Genomic DNA, 18934 nt, shown 5'->3' with positions numbered 1-18934 from the left:
CCAACATTTTGCAGAGGTCATTTATCCATATAATACACACATACACTGAAAAAGTTGTACATTGAACAATATAGACACAGATTAATACAAAACCAAGGTTATTGCTGTATAACATGTACATACTTTGATATGAAAACATACATTTTTCCTTTTATAGGGAAAAGACAAATCTGAAGTACTGAAATAACACAAGTGTCCCAAAGAGGCCACTAGCGGTGTCCATATTTGGCAGACCAGTCTGTGCGTCCATGGATGGCCTGTGCTGGGGGGCGAGACCGTAGGCCAGGCGTAGTCTTGGTGGGCGACGGCACATAGGACGAGGCACCCATCTGACTTCTGCTAGACGACCTCCAGGTTGCATAATCTGTGACAGCAGACAAGCCACATTATTACCTTACAATAGAATTACATTACTCCACAGCACCTAGCCTGGATTGACAACTGTGCATCGAGACTACAAAGATCCCTCACTTGATGCTGTCAAGTCCCCTATAGATCCCTCACTTAATGCTGTCGAGTCCCCTATAGATCCCTCACTTGATGCTGTCGAGTCCCCTATAGATCCCTCACTTGATGCTGCCGAGTCCCCTATAGATCCCTCACTTGATGCTGCCGAGTCCCCTATAGATCACTCACTTGATGCTGTTGAGTCCCCTATAGATCACTCACTTGATGCTGTTGAGTCCCCTATAGGTGCGAGTTGCACTCTTTGCCCGGCAGAGCCAACCTCTTTTTTGTAATAGTTCGGTACATATCCACTTGGAAGAGTATTTGAACCTGTGATTGGGCCATCAAAGATAACAGGAAATGTACCTTACATTTAATACTGTTAGCACACACCACAGATAGACATCACCCTAGCTTATACCACACAGCCCTCTCACTAGTGTAGTAGGATGACAGGTGATAAACATGCAGGACATTGGTCCCAACACAAATCATTACCATGAGTGCCTCGGTTAGGAAGTGTTCCTCCAACAGGAATGTTGCTGCCCCAGAGGTTGCTTTCACTGTAGTTGGAATTTATTGCCATATTCTTTTTAGTACTTAAACCTGCAGGGTTAGATAGGATAGATTAGGAAATAGAGTTTGCTATGTAATTTCCTTTGCAACAAGCTGCCCCTTGTGGTTCAACAAGACTACATCATCATGACTCAGCAACATAGCCACTCTTGAGATGATGATCATTGATAATCAGGTGCTGAAAAGAATGTGTGGTTTCATCCAGGTTTGAAAACCATTAGGCATTCTATATCAGAGCATGTACATATGCTTATGCCTCTGATTTGGTAGACAAATGGCAGTTACATCAAGTTCAAAGTTTACTGACAAAGAAGGCTCAATGCCAAATAGTGACCCCATTTTATGATATAAACCACCGTTCGGGGTCACTTAGAGAAATGTCCTTGTTTTCCATGAGAACATACCTGAAATGAGTTGCAAAATGAATAGGAAATATAGTCAAGATGTTGACAAGGTTATAAATAATGATTCTTAATTGAAATACTAATTGTGTCCTTCAAACATTGCTTTCGTCAAAGAATCCTCCATTTGCAGCAATTACAGCCTTGCAGAACTTTGGCATTCTAGTTGTCAATTCATTGAGGTAATCTGAAGAGATTTCACCCCCATGCTTCCTGAAGCACCTCCCACAAGTTGGATTGGCTTGGCCTGATGGGCACTTCTTACGTACCATACAGTCAAGCTGCTCCCACAACAGCTCAATAGGGTTGAGATCCGGTGACTGTGCTGGCCACCCCATTATAGACAGAATACCAGCTGACGGCTTCTTCCCTAAATAGTTCTTGCATAGTTTGGAGCTGTGTTTTGGATCATTGTTCTATTGTAGGAGGAAATTGGCTCCAATTAAGCACCGTCCACAGGGTATGGCATGGCGTTGCAAAATGGAGTGATAGCCTTTCTTCTTCAAGATCCCTTTTACCCTGTACAAATCTCTCACTTTACCACCACCAAAGCACCCCCAGACCATCACATTGCCTTCACCATGCTTGACAGATGGCGTCAAGCACTCCTCCAGCATCTGCGTCTCACGAATGTTCTTCTTTGTGATCCGAACACCTCAAACTTAAATTAATCTGTAATTACACTGTTTTCCAATCTTCCAGTCTGTTCTTTTGCCCATCTTAATCTTTTCTTTTTATTGGCCAGTCTGAGATATGGCTTTTTCTTTGCAACTCTGCCTAYAAGGCAAGCATCCCGGAGTCACCTCTTCACTGTTGAAGTTGAGACTGGTGTTTTGTGGGTACTATTTAATGAAGCTGCCAGTTGATGACTTGTGAGGTGTCTGTTTCTCAAACTAGACACTCTAATGTACTTGACCTCTTGCTCAGTTGTGCACCGGGGCCTCCCACTCCTCTTTCTATTCTGGTTAGAGCCAGTTTACGCTGTTCTGTGAAGGGAGTAGTACACAGCATTGTACAAGATCTTCAGTTTCTTGGCAATTTCTCGCATGAAATAGCCTTCATTTCTCAGAACAAGAATAGACTGTTGAATTTCAGAAGAAATGTCTTTGTTTCTGGACATTTTGAGCCTGTAATCGAATCCACAAATGCTGATGCTTCAGATACTCAACTAGTCTAAAGGCCAGTTTTATTGCTTCTTTAAAATCAGCACAACAGTTTCAGCTGTCCTAACATAATTGCAAAAGGGTTTTATAATGATCAATTAGCCTTTTAAAATGATGAACTTGGATTAGCTAACACAACGTGCCATTGGAAGACAGGAGTGATGGTTGCTGATAATGGCCTCTGTACGCCTATGTAGATATCCCCTTTTTTGTTTTAAAAGCCGTTTCCAGCTACAATAGTAATTTACTACAATGTCTACACTGTATTTCTGATCAATTTGATGTTATTTTAAAATGGACAGAAAATGTGTTTTCTTTCAAAAACAAGAACATTTCTAAGTGACCCCAAACTTTTGAACAGTAGTGTACATTGGCACTAACTGGAAGTGCCTTATTAGAAATATCCACTTGGAAGGAAGGTAATGTTTTTGTATTTTCTACCTGGTAGATATCTTGACTGCTTCAAGTAATACTGTTTGGCAGAAGCTGTCCTCGAAGGCTCCTGGTAGGACATGGCCTTGTTCAGATTCAAAGGTGCATCGTCACCTGTCGTCACCTGCCCCTTAACTTTGGGGCTGCTAAAATCCAAAACATTTCCGTACCTGAAAGGCATAACAGAAATACATAAAGCCCTTATCTGAAAAGATCAGACTGATAACGCAGGTCACTGGGATAAAGCAGATTAACGCAGTTCACTGGGATAACGCAGGTTAAAGCAGGTCACTGGGATAACGCAGGTTAAAGCAGGTCACTGGGATAACGCAGGTTAAAGCAGGTCACTGGGATAACGCAGATTAACGCAGTTCACTGGGTATAAAGCAGGTTTACAAGCAGGTACAACGCAGGTTAAAGCAGGTCACTGGGATAACGCAGGTTAAAGCAGGTCACTGGGATAACGCAGGTTAAAGCAGGTCACTGGGATAACGCAGGGAGACCATCTTCACCTGCTCAAAGTCTCCTCTCTTCGTTTTTCTGTAGGAAATTTTGTTTTGCCCAGAAAAGTTAGTGAGGTCAGCTCCGAGTCCTCAAAGTCATCCCACTCGTCACCCTTTAGGAGGCCTGTGCCATGGCCCCATCGCCGGCGTCCTCCACCCTTAGGTTTCATCTGATAGCTTAAGAAGTTGGCATTCTCAGCCTCCTGGGTCAACTGTTAAAAAAAGGAAATGGTGTATTAACAATCTCTATGGAGAGAGAAGGAAGAAAAACAGTTAAATTACATTTCTGAAGAATTCATCAACTTTCCATTCCTAGCCATTTCATTTTGTATTCATTTAACAAGGTATTCTAACATTTAATGACATTACACTGATGAATGCTTGCCGTGCTCAAGTAGCCCTGGTTGGTGACTAAAAACTCACCTGGCTCTGCAAGCTCTTGTCAACAACGTAAGTTAAGCGAGTCTGTGGGGCCCTCTCAGTCTCCTCCTGCTTCACCATGCGGTTGGGCTGCTCTCGCAACAGCTTTGAGTGCCTCTGGTATGATGGAACTGGGGTGGGGGCTGAGACTGGGGCTGGATGGATCTGTTGCAAGGGCCTGGACGAGGTGAAATGCTGATTTGGGGGTGCTGGCTGGGAAGGGGGCGCTGGCTGGGGAGGGGGCGCTGGCTTGAGCAGCAGCAGTGGTTGTAGCTGCTGCAGGGGCTGCTGTAATGGTTGTGGTGGCTGTGGAGGTAGGGGACCTGGCTGAGGCCTGCCCTGCTCCAGGATCTGCTGAGGTGTGCCCAACGCCTGACCCACGTAGAAGTAGGAGTACCTGAGGGCCTGCAAATGTAGAATAAAATAATTGATTGGCTTTGAAGGATCCCTAAGCAGGACATATTAATCAGTTAACATGCCATGAAATGTTAGAATATCTAACCTGTTTAGCAATGTACAAGCTAACATAGCTTTAAATCTAATAATTATTTCAGTATTCACCATTCTATCGGTGGATGGTAAAATAACTATTCTAAGGATCCATTCTAAACATTTATTTAAGCATAGATTATAACAGAGATATGCCCCAGCCAGGGTTTGCTACATGGGCAGAGGCTGGCCTCTTCTTAGGGTCCCACTGGAGTAGGTCTCTCATCAGTTGGATGGCCTCAGTACTGGCGTTGGGGATCAGACTGCTCAGATTACTGGGGACACACTGGGGCCAGCGGAAATTCATGGCTGCTGACAACTGGAAGCCCTCCAGCCAGTCATTCTAGAAGAAGTGGATCCAACACAATGATTATTGACCTGCTTATTTTACCATATAGTAATAAAATAGATAGATGTAACTGTTTTTTAAATGTTATGACAAAAATAATCTGTGAAGTTTGTCATTTCAAAAGCACATTACACAAGACTGATCACATCTTCAGTGAAGTTTGATTTATGTATTTAACACCACCAAAATACATTTTACATGACGATGTGAGGACAGTATAGCTTGCTTTTGGCTGATATTCTGGATCTAACAGCCCCGGAGAACAAGGCTACCTTCATTGGAGTTCCCAGGACTTGGCAGATTTTGAAGATGGTGTCCACTTCACTGGAGCCAGGGAACAGAGGCCTGAGGGTGTAAAGCTCTGCCATGATGCAGCCCACAGCCCACTGGTCTATGGGAGAGCTGTACGAGGTGGACCTCAGCAGCACCTCTGGAGCTCTGTACCTGGAAGACAACGCAGGGAAGGGAGAAGGGCTTTATAGGCTGGTCGATGCTCCCCATGATGAGAGAAATACAAGAGGTTTCATGTCACAAATTGACAGAAAATTAGACAAATAAATTCAGATATAACTAAATATGGTGTCAGTAGTTAGGTTTCCATCCAATTGGCGAAGATTCTAAAATTCGCATTGAAAATATGTGCATTTTCCCACCAGTGGTGTTTCCACCAAACTGACGTGTGTGATGACGTAGTGCACACAAAATGCTTATGTTTTTATGTACCGGATAAAAATCTAAAGTTCAATGTGTTTCCATCGGACTTTCAACTCTATCAATAGTTTTGTCACAAAAAGTGTTGCGTTAAATAGCAAATGTGTCTACTCTGGGCTTGGCACATGCGCTCTAGCCAACAGCGCACAGATACAGTACGGGTAGGCTGGCCTACTGTATATGATGAGATTATGGATAAGAGCGAGAATATTTTTTTATTTGTCAAATGGCATTCAAGCATCGATCATCATGTCACCAGAATAAGACCCTCAATATTTATTGGAAAGCAGCATCAGCTCATCACCGTGCACTTTCACCACCCTGTGAAGTTCATCATAACTGATTTCATCTGTAGCCTTATAAACTGTATGGTTTCCCAAGTCGTAGTGGGAGGGCCAAACACCATATTATCGAGTGACTCAAAGTTTACTTTGATATGTGTGAGGGAAAAAAAATTGTATTCACCTTATTTGTTTGAGATTAATAGTTAGAAATGATTTACTTAACTAATACTGTAGTACGATATTTCCTTCATCCTGAGTGAAATGAGAGGAGTTTTTTGAAGCTGGGACTGGCAACTGATTAAGTGATGGCTAAGTAAAAACCTACAGCTGGCATTCCATAGATAAGATGCGGTGGGTGTCACCGAGATAGAGAGAGCCTGGAGGAACAGAGCAAAGGCCTTAGTAGTCCCAATCTTCCTGGCATCTGGGAGACAGCACCAGAGGCAGATGACCATAGGATGAACCCAGTGACTTATCTATAGGGGGGGGGGGGGGGGGGTTGAACCAGCTATGATTGAGCAATCATGGTATGAGGAATATAAGGAACAGCATGGTCTGTAAAGGGTAGGCTCTCAGCCTAACAGTCAAGACTGAGTTGACGGTTTCATTATTGCAATAAGATGATTGTTTGAAGAAATGACTAAGTCTCTCTCAGTACTGAAATTCCACGACATATGATGGTTATTATATCAATATTTGCGCATAAAGGCGTTTCCACTGCCATTTCTCGCATTATTAACTTTACCGACACAAAAATATCCCACCATGTCGAATTAACAAATTATCTGTAGGCATTTATACAATTGTACCGAATCTTCATTTTTCCATCTCAAATGGCGTGATTTATTTTTTATATACGGTATGACTTTACTCGCATAAAAACTGTGGATAGAAATGTGGTTAGTGACACATAAACCCATCATATGGAGGTAACAAAACTAACCATCTTGTTGAAACATAATCTGTGTATGGCGGCCGAGATCTTATCTCACGGGCAAGCCCAAAGTCAGCTATTTTCACAAGCTCTGGTCCCATGCACAGAAGATTCTCAGGTTTCATATCCCTGTGAAAAAATCCTAGGGGGAAAATCATACAGTGAGCATACAAAGTAACAAGTAAAAAGCATTAGTAAAAAAAGTGCTAGTGTATCATTGTAATCATACCATGCTTATGAATAAAAGCTAATCCCTGCAGTATCTGGAACATAATATTTCGCACGGCAGATTCAGGAAACAGCCGAGACCTGTAACATGATACAAATAACAATATATGAGCTATGATTTTGACCTACTGACATTTATCCCCAAAGCACTAAACCCATTTCAAATAGCCTATATTTAAGCTATGTGAATCAAAAAAAGCTATATTTACCTGTCTTTCATTAGTTGATACAAGTTCTCCTTCATGTATTCAAACACAAAGTACAAGTGGTCATTTTCCCGTATAACCTCCTTGAGTTTGACCACATTCGCATGGTTGAGTTTCTTCAAGGACTGAAAGGAGTGAACGAATTAGATGGTACCTTAGCAATCAAGACAAAGCATGAGGGAAATAACCTCAATCTGTAAATCATCAAAAACAGCTCTGCGACACTCCATCATGGCCAGACTTAGATACCACAGGATGCTGCTGAGGGGAGGACGGCTCATAACAATGGCTGAAACGGCGCGAATGGAATGGCATCAACCACCTGGAAACCATTTGTTTGATGTATTTGATACCATTCCAATAATTCCGCTCCAGCCATTACCACGAGCCCATTCTCCCCAATTAAGTTGCAGTCGGCCTCCAGACTTAGAAACATAAAAAGGTAAGACATAGAAGATCTGACCCTTAAAACTGGCATACAACAAATACGCTTTAGTTCAAAATAAAAACATTGATTAACAATCAAAGCATGAATAAACTGTATATTATCTTGGGTACAGTGTGGGGAACAACTGGTATTTCTTAAGGTGCAGCCTTTAGGGATTTCTTTATGCTTTATAACTCAGGTGTAATAAAGAAAACTAGAGCAGATCATAGTAAATGCGGGTGAAGTTTTCCCATGCGCTGAAAAGTATGGAGGTAAATGGAGGCAACTTTCACCATGCCATAGTTTTGAGTAGAGGGGAAAGTCATTATGGGTCTTGGTGGTGGCACATGCTATTTACAGCTGACATTCTAACCAAGATCCCTGGAGGGCTGGTTTCTTCTAGAATGCTGCTACGCTCCTTTGGATTCAAGCTCTCGGCAAAGAATGAATGTCTAGGTCTGAGTGAGGAACTAGAGAGTTAAAATCCAAAGACAGTACACACAAGAGTCACCTTCTAGATTCTTTGTGCTGGTTTCTGTGGTTCTGAGTAGAGGTGGAATTGAAATGGTGGTACAAAAACACTAACTGGTGAAACAGTAGACAACTGAAAGCATAGGATGTATTCTTTAGGCTGCCCTATACCGGTGTGGTGCAGTGCCTACCCTTTCCACCACTGCTGTAAAAAAAATCCTAGGGAAAACACTGCAATAGGTGGAGCATTTTACCCACAAGCATCATATCTGAAAAGGAGAACTTACTATGACTTCACGAAGATTCATGCATTCCTCCCATGAGTAGAATTTTCTCTTCATTCTGAAACAAATATGCAATCATTTATGATTAGCCTAACTGAATTAAAAGGATCAACATATCATAGATCATACTTTTTATTGTAAAACATATTGGGACTCTTTTCATTGATATAAGAAGTTGGATGAATACGCATAAAATGTATGATTGAAAAGAGCAGGCTTATAACATGTAGGCCGAGGCCCTGTCCATTTCAATCTCAAGTGAGCGACGTCACCAACATCATAGATTTATGCAACTATTCTGTGGCTGCCGAACTCCCCACATACTTCCTGTCAAAGCTATAACTAGAAGCCAGAAGTTTTTATGATGCTGCCCAAAGGTACTCACCAACAGATGCCTTTTTTTCAAATCAGCCAAATAGGTGGGCCTGTCAGTCATCCGTGCACTTTCATTCGTCTACATCTGCCTAGACAGCTGTCAGCTTAACCACGCGTGGGATTGGCCACCGGCTAATGCCATTCCTAGCGAATCCCATAGGCACTGGCAGCTAATTTTACTACACGGCTTAGCAGCTACAACAACTTGTAAGCTGAAGCCCTTCAATTTAGGTACCAGAGGATAATATGTAACTATACACCAACCCTTCAAAAATTGCACACAGAGATCACAGCCATCTTTTTTTCATACTAACAATGCTATGACAATGTGACCTCCACTCACTTCTTAATTGCGACCAGTTCTCCTGATTCCAGGCTGCGGCCGAGGATGACTGAGCCGTAGGTGCCATCCCCGAGCTGCCTGAGCGTGGTGTATCTATTCATGGTGCTGCCCTCTCCTCACCATCGCCCAGGGGCAGATCAGATCAATACGTGCTGAAGGAACACAGAGAGGTGGTAGGTTGAAGGAACACAGAGGTGGTAGACTGGCAGCCCCCTGCAGCTGTTGAGTGTAACCTGATGTTCCTGCGACAACAACAGTGGACCACAGGCACAGCTGGAGGACTCATGTTGTCATGGGCTTCTTGCCTCCTCCTGGGGAAAAGGGATGGGAAGGGGTGGGGTGTCATTAGAGGAAGCCATAGAACCAGAAATTCAATCACAGGGGAGAAATATACACGTATTTTTCCGTTTCCAGACAATACAAGGAATCTGAGACAGATGGTTTCTAATTTCATGCAAATTATCTTCTGACTAGACCTTCAACAGACAGTAGTCAGACTGTTTTAGCCTATTTCATTACTAGCTACCTAGCAAACGTTACCTACAGGGCAGGCATGCATACGATTTTAGGAGTAAAAACTGTCTGGTCAGATTTCTGACCAGAATGTCATGTTATGGTTACATAGCTACTGCTGCAACGAGAAACAACAGATGTTGCAGTCGAGCTAAGGTTAACGTTAGCTAGACACACGATCAATCTGTGACTTCTGCTGATAATAATGACAAAAAGCAAAGTCAAAATAGTTAAAAAGACACTCACCCAATCCGTTTCAACTCGAATAACGGACATTTGAAGACAACACCACTAAACTATTTGTATAGAGTCGAGCACACTCACTCACTTTACCTCCAGGCCCATCACAATAAATCACAGCTGCGCGACCAAGGGCGTCCCAGATTTGCGAATTCTACATCAGTGGTGTTTGACGGAGGTTGACAACCAATGTTATGTCACATTACCGCCATCTACTGGACTTGGTGTTCTTACCACATCTGACCAAGCCTGCGTTCATAGCGTATCATCTCTGCTTTGACCAATGATTTATATAATGCCGCGTTCAAAAGAACTCGGAACTGGGAACTCGGAAATGTCCGACTTCAGTGCGTTCAAAGCAACTGAAAAAATACGACTGCGAAAAATCGATCTGAACGTGACAATAGCATATGCAATCCAGGGTTTATGCCATATTCAAAAGAACATATGACGTCAGTGGTTTGAAAGTCGGAGCTCTAGAAAGCGTCCCGAGTTGGAATTCCAGCCACTGGTCAGCCATATTGGCACTCCCCAGAAGGAGCAGTCCTCCATAGCAATAAATGGAATTCTACGGTATTTCATTACATTTTTCAAGAACAAAATAACATGTATTTAATATTATTTTTTTTGTAGTGGGGACAGTAACAGAACTTTCAAAAAACTATACTTTAAAGAAAATGTTTTATATACTTTTCATCTTTTATTTTTCTGTTTATCTCACATAATATATTTGAAAAGTATTCATTAAGGTGTCTGAAATAGAACCAACGTGGCAAAAACAAATGTAGACATTAATAAATGCATTTCTATAGCTTCCAAAATATTTTTTACACCGCGAGGGAGTGCCAAGATGGAGGTGTGGTGGCTTCAGAACAGTGCCCCCTGTGCGCAATCTAGTGTATATATAAATAATTTGACCTGACACCAACCCAATTTTCAACACATAATGCCATGTCATATTGTTATGTTGCGTCAGTTGGAGTTGACTAACGTTAGCTTCTTCAGCAGCTTCACAGTTAGCAAGCTTCACCAAGCTTTCGTAGCTGCCAACCCACACTCCCTGCTTGGGTCCAGGTGACCTTTCCTGTTTCCACCCCCTCTACCAGTTGCGTCACTGGTGTCAGAAGTGGGAAGGCGCCTCTGTGAAGCTTTCGAAAGAGTTGGTATAACGAGTTCCCTCCCTGACCCTCTTCTTGGCCCTAACCCTTCGATGTTTGAAGATCTGAAGGGTCTGAATAAGTATATGGAGGAGCTTCCACCAAATTGCTTCCACCTTACAGATCTACTGGGGAGGGTTAGGGAACGTGGCTGGTTGAGTAATGAGTATGGAGAAGCAGGGGTCCAATTGGGTCAAGGTATCCACATACTGCTACGGTGAACTAAATTGAGCTTTCCCATTTATTTTTTATGAAAATTTACAGTACCAGTCAAAAGTTTGGACACACCTACTCATTCCAGGGATTTTCTTTATTTTGACTATTTTCTGTATTGTAGAATAATAGTGAAGACATCAACACTATGAAATAGCACATACGGAATCATGTATTAACCAAAAAAGTGTTAAACTAATCTAAATATATTTTATATTTGAGATTCTTCAAAGTAGCCACCCTTTGCCTTGATGATGGCTTTGCACACTCTTGGCATTCTCTCAACCAGCTTCATGTGGCAGTCACCTGGAATGCATTTCAATGAACAGGTGTGCCTTGTTAAAAGTTAATTTGTGGAATTTCTTTCCTTCTTAATGCGTTTGAGCCAATCAGTTGTGTTGTGACAAGGTAGGGGTGGTATACAGAAGATAGCCCTATTTGGTAAAAGACCAAGTCCATATTATGGCAAGAACAGCTCAAATAAGCAAAGAGAAATGACAATCCATCATTACTTTAAGACATGAAGGTCAGTCAATATGGAAAATTTCAAGAACTTTGAAAGTTTATTCAAGTGCAGTTGCAAAAACCATCAAGCGCTATGATGAAACTGGCTCTCATGAGGACTGCCACAGGAAAGGAAGACCCAGAGTTCAAGTAACAGACACATCTCAACATCAACTGTTCAGAGGAGACTGCGTGAATCAGGCCTTGATGGTTGAATTTCTGCAAAGAAACCACTACTAAAGGACACCAATAATAAGAAGAGACTTGCTTGGGCCAAGAAACACGAACAATGAACATTAGACCGGTGGAAATCTATCCTTTGGTCTGATGAGTCCAAATTTTAGATTTTTGGTTCAACCGCCGTGTCTTTGTGAGATGCAGAGTAGGTGAACGGATGATCTCTGCATGTGTGGTTCCCACCGTGAAGCATGAATGAGGAGGTGTGGGAGTGCTTTGCTGGTGACACTGTCAGTGTTTTACTTAGAATTCAAGGGACACAGCATTCTGCAGCGATACGCCATCCCATCTGGTTTGGGCTTAGGGGGATTATTGTTTGTTTTTCAACAGGACAATGACCCAACACACCCTCAGGCAGTGTAAGGACTATTTGGCCAAGAACGAGAGTGATGGAGTGCTGCATCAGAAGACCTGGCTTCCACAATCCCCCGACCTCAACCCAATTGAGATGGTTTAGGATGAGTTGAACCGCAGAGTGAAGGAAAAGCAGCTAACACGTGCTCAGTCCCTCAAGACTGTTAGAAAAGCATTCCAGGTGAAGCTGGTTGAGAGAATGCCAAGAGTGTGCAAAGCTGTCATCAAAGCAAAGGGTGATTACTTGGAAGAATCTAAAATATAAATTATATTTTGATTGGTTTAATACTTTTTTGGTTAATACATGATTCCATATGTGTTATTTCATAGTTTTGATGTCTTCACTACTATTCTATAATGTAGAAAATAGTAAAAATAAATAAAAACCCTTGAATGAGTAGGTGTATCCAAACGTTTGACTTGTACTGTACGCTGGGAGTCTGTGATTGGCTGCTTTTAGGGTGGGACAGAGGTGAGGATTCCACTTTTTTTATGTTATGAAGTTTAATAAAATAAAACATTTGGGTCCATCTCAATAGCATAAAGTGGCTTCTTCATTTCCTTCATCTGCACTAAAGGGAAATTAGTTAGACAGGTAAAGCTAATTCCTAGTAGAAGGGAGAGATCCACCATATTGCTTTTACCAGTCCTGTTTTTCCAAGTTGTGAGAAGAGAAGAAGCCAATTCAGACTATATTGAGATGTACCTCAACTTTCTCTTTCTCTTTCATAACAATAACACACCCTACATGGTACAGTCAGGAATCAGGATCACTCTACGATGGAACGATTTTAGCAAAAGATGCTAATCAAGGAAGGATGATACTTTTTTGTGTGGCCCATGTACTAACCTACAACAAAATCATTAAAGCAGAAAGGTAAAAACTTCTGTGATACGTGTGCTGATATAGTGTAGAATAGTTAGTCACGTGGTGTACCGACGTCACGCCCACACACCCTTGTAAGTGGCTTTCTAGCTACACACAGTACTCAGCACGTCGTCGAAATGGCTGCATTTCTGCGATCCCTCAAATTTCCACGTTGTGTTGTCCGTTTTTCTGACCGTGATCTGTAGACCCTTTCCTGAAAACGTTTACGGACAACAGAAGAGCTTACAGATAAGCCATAATGGTAGCTCAATGTCGTTTGTTTTTTAGGCTAATCCTTGCACACGGCTACTTGTTGTCGAGCTAGCTAGCTAGCTAGCTAGCTAACGTTAGCTATGGTCACTCACGCCTACTGCTGGTGGTTGCATGACGTGTCCCGTAGTCGTAAACATGCATGTAAAAAAAATTACCTTTTGTCAGTTAAGAACAACTTCTTACTTCCAATCACGGCCGGTGTGATACAGCCTGGAATCGAACCAGGGTCTGTAGTGACATCTCTAGCACTGAGATGCAGTGCTTTAGACTGCTGCGCCACTGGGGAGTCCCACAATGATACGAACTAGTAAACGTTTGCTAACTAGTTAGCTACTGGTAGTTAATGTATTGATACATTAAAAATGACCAGCTGTCAAAAGATGAATAGACAAGCTTAACTGTCTGAAAAGTAAATTCTGGCAATGTGGCGTGCTAAACCATGCTTGCTTCCTGTTCGTCACATGTTTAGGTAACGTTAAGTTAGTGCCTTGCTGGGCAGAGGCGAAAGCCAATGCAGTTCGTCTCCAGTTAGCAAGCTATGTGGTGCCAAATTTGTTTGATTACTAGGAGCTAGCTAGCTATGTGTTCTACTTAACGTGTGCACATTGTGCATGCTACACCTCAAAGTAACTTCAACCGTGATCCCATCCTCCTTGAATATTTGTTGGGCTTGTCTTTCTGTCCAACCACATTACTCCCATAAACAAAGCTTGTATTTGGTTAATGACTTCAATATTTGCTGATTTATTTCAACCCTATTTGTTAGACAGCCAAACAGTCCATGTTTTAGGCCTAGTTATTTTAACAAAACATGTTTTTCTGCCCAGGCTGAAAGCGTTATCAATTCTCTTGGCATTGTAGAAGATCAAGATGGAGAGAATGGAAGTACTGATGATGCAAACCTCTACGTAAGATGACTTGTTTGACAGAATATTTTGTATTATTTATTTAGCCATTATTTAACTAGGCAAGTCAGTTAAGAACAAATTCTTATTTACAAGCTACCCCGGCCTAACCCGGATGATGCTGGGCCATTTGTGCTCTGCCCTATGGGACTCCCAATCACGGCCGGTTGTGATACAGACCAGAATCGAACCAGGGTCTGTAGTGACACCTCTAGCACCGAGATGCAGTGCCCTAGACCGCTGCACCACAATACAAAGTCTACACAATTATTGTTACGTCTCAGGATTGCGTGATAATGAAGTCTTTTTAAATGTAGAAATCCATATTGACTTTATTAAATGTTTTTCATGATAGCAGACATGCACTCAGTTATGATTAACAAAGCTTACACGATGGAGTGTTGTAGCTCATGCTTTTTCATTTTGTGTGTGTACACATTAAAGTCTTAAAGGCACCAGGTGTATTTTTTTTTGGGTTGGCTGAAGATTATGATCACTTGCCCTGAGAAATTTTACAAGCTTTTTTCATGCAGAAGTGCAATATTATATTGGCTGCTATTCACCTACACATAGGGGAGGAATCAGAAAGATCAGTACTGGAGTTCTTTGTGTTTTGGTTGTTCTCAGTAAAAAAAAAATATCAAGCAGGTCTTAACTTGCTGGATTTACATCAATTGTCAGTCTTTTACTTAAACAATAGGGAGGAACTAGAAAGATCTGTTTAAGGCTACTGGAATGCTTTCTTGTTTTCACCTGCCCACTGGGGTAACCTCAGAGCAGGCTAAACTTACTAGACTGCTCACTTTACTTGACCCAGGCAATAAGAAAACGCTTCATGTTAGTCACTTGTACATCATTGTCCATATGTCTAGGTGGAGCTCAATGTGTTCAGGGCCCAGTGGATGTCTGAACTGAAGCCCAACTCTGCGTCCAATGGGGGGAACCGAGGACTGTCGTCGAGAGCTGCAGACTTGAAAAGAAAACAGGAACTGGCCCGGGAGGAAAAAGTCAGCCCTTTTGTTTCAGCCATTTAGAATAGTAGTTTTACAACAGATTTGACTGCATGCTAATAGTCATCTTCATTATCATTACCATCTTTTGTTTCTTTGTCTTAGGCCAGAGAGTTGTTCCTTAAAGCTGTCGAGGAAGAAGAGAATGGAGCTGTTTATGAAGGTATGCATGTCTGTGAGACAAGTTGAGAAAGGCAAAATAGCACTCACTTTTGAAAATTAGTATTTTTTCTCAGTATGGTTAAAATTATGGACCTTTTAAAGGGATGGTTCACCCAATTACAAAGTGACACATTGGTTTCCTTGCCCTCTAAGCAGTCTATGGACAAGGTATGACAGCAATCCATGCTTTGGTTTAGTTGAGTAATATTTTAGCATTTGTGGCAAAACTCACATTCAAGTCATGGAACCGATATAATTTTTTTGTGTCATGTCTAAAGGAGTCCCTTGATGGATTCTATAGGGCTTGACTACAGGTAGGGGCCTCAGTCACTCACTGGTTTCCTTGTTGTGATGTGCTAATGATCATAGTCAGTATGTATCAAAGTATCTTATTGATGATTATAAAATGATGCGGCAAAAAAATACTAATATCAGTACCATGACTTGAATGGGATTCTTGTGTGACTGTAGTTGGGATTGGGAATAATGGTTTTACATAAAAGCACAGCTAAACCCTTTTCCTGCCCTAATTTGCAGCAATTAAGTACTATCGCAGGGCTATGCAGATTGTGCCTGACATTGAGTTCAAAATCAACTACAGTCGTTCCCCTGATCCAGATGGCAGGTACGTCTTTTTATCGTAATACTTTGGCAATTTGTAACATTACAATGAATACCGTACACATTGAAAGTGTGCTCCATCTGAACTCATTGTCACTCCTCTTTTCCATACAAGTCCTACCATGTGTGACACTGCATATCTGTTTCCTAGCAATGAGAATGACATGGATGGTGAAATAGAGGATCTATTGGCCTACTTCCATCAGCAGCTCACTCTGCAAGACAACTCTCTGAAGATATGTGTTCCTGAGGTGGATATGGCTCAGATGCACATCTCAGGTAGGGAGTGCTCAGGCAATAATAATAATAATATATGCCATTTAGCAGATTACTTTATCCAAAGCAACTTAGTCATACGTGCATACATTTTACATATGGGTGGTACCGGGAATCGAACCCACTACCCTGGCATTACAAGTGCCATGCTCTACCAACTGAGCTACAAAGACCACCGCAATTCAGGTCCTAGACAGAAGATATGAATAACATGTAAAAAGTAATGTTGGCAACGCTCATAATATGCTCCCACAGTGGTTTATTAAGACACACACACAGTGTTTCAATCCCACTGGGATCTTGGTCAGGATGGAAACGTCTCAATAAACCACTGTCTGGAAGCATATTAGATTGGCACTACTCTATTATTATACTGTATTTACGGTCTGGTTTCTGTCCCCAGCCCTGCCCCCAGAGGTCTTGATGTACATCTTCCGCTGGGTTGTGTCCCGTGATCTGGACCTACGTGCCCTGGAGCAGCTCTCCTTAGTCTGTAGAGGCTTCTACATTTGTGCTAGGTCAGACCATAGACTATACAAATCCAACATATTTTCAATGAACATGGCTTGGATTCATTTTAATTCACGCCAGTGGTGTGAATGACTGGTCCTTACACTGGATCAAAACAGGCTCCTAAATGACGTATTGGTTTTTCAAATGAAACAGAGATGATTATTTTCCCTCGATGTTGATATTTCCTCAGGGACCCGGAGATTTGGCGTTCGGCCTGTCTGAGAGCGTGGGGCCGGAGCTGTACCAAACTGGTGCCCTTCAACTCCTGGAGGGAGATGTTTCTTGAGAGGCCACGTGTGCGCTTTGATGGTAAACATTTAAGGAACATTAATTATTTATCTTTCTTAGAGAAAGAAAAACCCTTCTAAGATAAGTGGGATTGTTTCATAGACTAGTCAATTTCCTCAATACCAATGCACAATTGACATGTCTAGCATAAGTTGCATAGCTAAAACTAGATTGTTTTATTTGGTAAATTCAATCTGTGGTTTTCAATGTTGATTTTGAAGGTGTTTACATCAGCAAGACGGCATACATCCGTCAGGGAGAGGAGTCCCTTGATGGATTCTATAGGGCTTGGCACCAAGTGGAGTATTACAGGTAGGGGCCTCAGTCAGTCACTGGTTTCCTTGTTGTGATATGCTAATGATCTATCATGCAGTCAGACAAGACTAGGTGTACTGTTTGTGTCCCCAGATATCTGCGTTTCTTCCCTGATGGCCAAGTCATGATGCTGACCACGCCTGAGGACCCACTGGTCACTGTTCCCCGTCTACGTAGCAGGAACACCAGGTATTTAGAACACAACATACACTGTCATCCAAGTCTGGAGTGTAACATTTCAGGGCAATAATGTTATTTTTTTTGTTGTTGTCAGAACGGTTTGATTTGTAACATTAATGGCTTTAATTTTCCCTTTACACAGGGTGGAGTCCATTATGTGTGGTCATTATCGTCTGTCGCAGGACACAGACAATCAAACCAAAGTCTTTGTTGTTGTCTCCAAGAGAAAAGAAGAGGTGAGAGAAGTTACAGCATTGGACAGGGATAACTTGATGTGGAAAGTTATTTGCATATTTTCCATTCCTGTTATAACTTAAACACAACAAGATAGGCAGTTTCCTCACACATTAACTGGGTCAACTGGTGCAGTGCAGGACACAGAATACAAGGAGAAAATTACAAATGACCAAATCGTTAACACTTCAGACTTCTTAGACCCGTGTCATCGTCCACAGACGATTGAAGAGTGCTTTGGCTGTCCAGTTCTGACTCCCTGTGTGTGTTCTCTTGACAGAAGGTGGCAGAGTACCAGAGAATCTCTCGGTTCTGCCGGCGGATCCCAGCGGCGCCCGAGACAGAACACAGCTTTCACGTTGGACTGCAGTTGTCCTCCGGGGGGCGCCAGAGCTTCAACAAGCTGAATTGGATCCACCATTCCTGCCACATCACCTACAGGTAATACACTGGTTAGCCAGGGTTTTGATTTTGACAGCATTCAGTCTATGAATGTCATTGCAAGAGAAAAATGATTGGGAACATAAAATTTGTTATTAATGTTGACTTTTTCCTGCAGATCCACCGGAGAGACAGTTGTCACTGCCTTCGACTTGGACCAGATGTACGCATCTTTTTACTTTGCACGCGTGAAGAGCTACACAGCATTTTCTGAACGCCCATTGTAGGGCAACCGAGACAGAAGAGTTTACACATCACCTAGACTAAATGCATAACTCTCTTCCTGTTGGTTTGTGGCTGAAATGATGTTTTTTAATGAATGTATGTATACCAATCAACTTGCATCTGCTTCTAATCTTATGGTGTGAGTGGGTCACATAGCCATTATGTTTTTGGCTGTCACAGAAAACAAAAATCATTCCTTCTTTTAAAGACTGGATCGATGTCCAGTATGATGACATAAAATGGCATTAGTAGGATGTTTTTCACCTGTTCCCAAAAATGAATGTTTTCACATTTTTGTTAATTCTGTAGTAAGCTATTTTCTCCCATCTGGGAGATCAACTGGAATAAACACGTGGGAACTA

General features: G+C 42.0%; 2 protein-coding genes across 4 annotated transcripts; one reads left to right on the top strand and one right to left on the bottom strand.

Annotated features, from left to right (window-relative positions):
- Positions 1 to 6: 6 nt before the first annotated feature.
- Positions 7 to 9951, bottom strand: LOC111968108 (serine/threonine-protein kinase ICK). 3 transcript variants are annotated; one of them, XM_023993662.2, is made up of 14 exons: positions 9803 to 9951; positions 9044 to 9354; positions 8329 to 8383; positions 7147 to 7268; positions 6939 to 7018; positions 6719 to 6851; positions 5053 to 5224; positions 4607 to 4774; positions 3946 to 4347; positions 3532 to 3734; positions 3029 to 3189; positions 946 to 1053; positions 670 to 777; positions 7 to 364 (listed from the first exon to the last, which is right to left on the bottom strand). In XM_023993662.2, exons 2-14 carry the CDS (start codon positions 9142 to 9144, stop codon positions 210 to 212), a joined length of 1968 nt encoding a protein of 655 aa, XP_023849430.1. In that variant the 5' UTR covers positions 9145 to 9354; positions 9803 to 9951; the 3' UTR covers positions 7 to 209. The 3 variants fall into 3 exon arrangements, with proteins under 3 accessions (XP_023849430.1, XP_023849431.1, XP_023849432.1); XM_023993664.2 differs by having other exon boundaries at positions 274 to 364; positions 637 to 777; XM_023993663.2 differs by lacking the exon at positions 670 to 777.
- Positions 9952 to 13265: 3314 nt separating this feature from the next.
- Positions 13266 to 18934, top strand: fbxo9 (F-box protein 9). The gene is made up of 13 exons (XM_023993661.2): positions 13266 to 13391; positions 14230 to 14310; positions 15180 to 15314; positions 15423 to 15480; positions 16017 to 16104; positions 16252 to 16379; positions 16780 to 16894; positions 17080 to 17198; positions 17399 to 17489; positions 17586 to 17681; positions 17815 to 17908; positions 18187 to 18347; positions 18466 to 18934. Exons 1-13 carry the CDS (start codon positions 13389 to 13391, stop codon positions 18572 to 18574), a joined length of 1278 nt encoding a protein of 425 aa, XP_023849429.1. The 5' UTR covers positions 13266 to 13388; the 3' UTR covers positions 18575 to 18934.

The sequence above is a fragment of the Salvelinus sp. IW2-2015 genome, linkage group LG8, assembly GCF_002910315.2.
Source record: "Salvelinus sp. IW2-2015 linkage group LG8, ASM291031v2, whole genome shotgun sequence".
In the NCBI taxonomy this organism is placed as follows: Eukaryota; Metazoa; Chordata; class Actinopteri; order Salmoniformes; family Salmonidae; genus Salvelinus; species Salvelinus sp. IW2-2015.
The sequence above is the reverse complement of the archived record's forward strand: the minus strand, read 5'-3'. Positions and strand labels throughout refer to the sequence as shown.

Excerpts from the sequence above, each read along its gene's own strand:
- LOC111968108 (XM_023993662.2), bottom strand. The coding sequence starts at position 9,144 with ATGAATAGATACACCACGCTCAGGCAGCTCGGGGATGGCACCTACGGC. Across the intron at positions 7,269-8,328 it reads TGAATCTTCGTGAAGTCATA|TCCTTGAAGAAACTCAACCA; the intron begins GTAAGTTCTCCT and ends CACTCCTTTCAG. Across the intron at positions 1,054-3,028 it reads GCAGTCAAGATATCTACCAG|GTTTAAGTACTAAAAAGAAT; the intron begins GTAGAAAATACA and ends CTAACCCTGCAG.
- fbxo9 (XM_023993661.2), top strand. Across the intron at positions 17,199-17,398 it reads GCCACGTGTGCGCTTTGATG|GTGTTTACATCAGCAAGACG; the intron begins GTAAACATTTAA and ends TTGATTTTGAAG. Across the intron at positions 18,348-18,465 it reads TCCTGCCACATCACCTACAG|ATCCACCGGAGAGACAGTTG; the intron begins GTAATACACTGG and ends TTTTTCCTGCAG.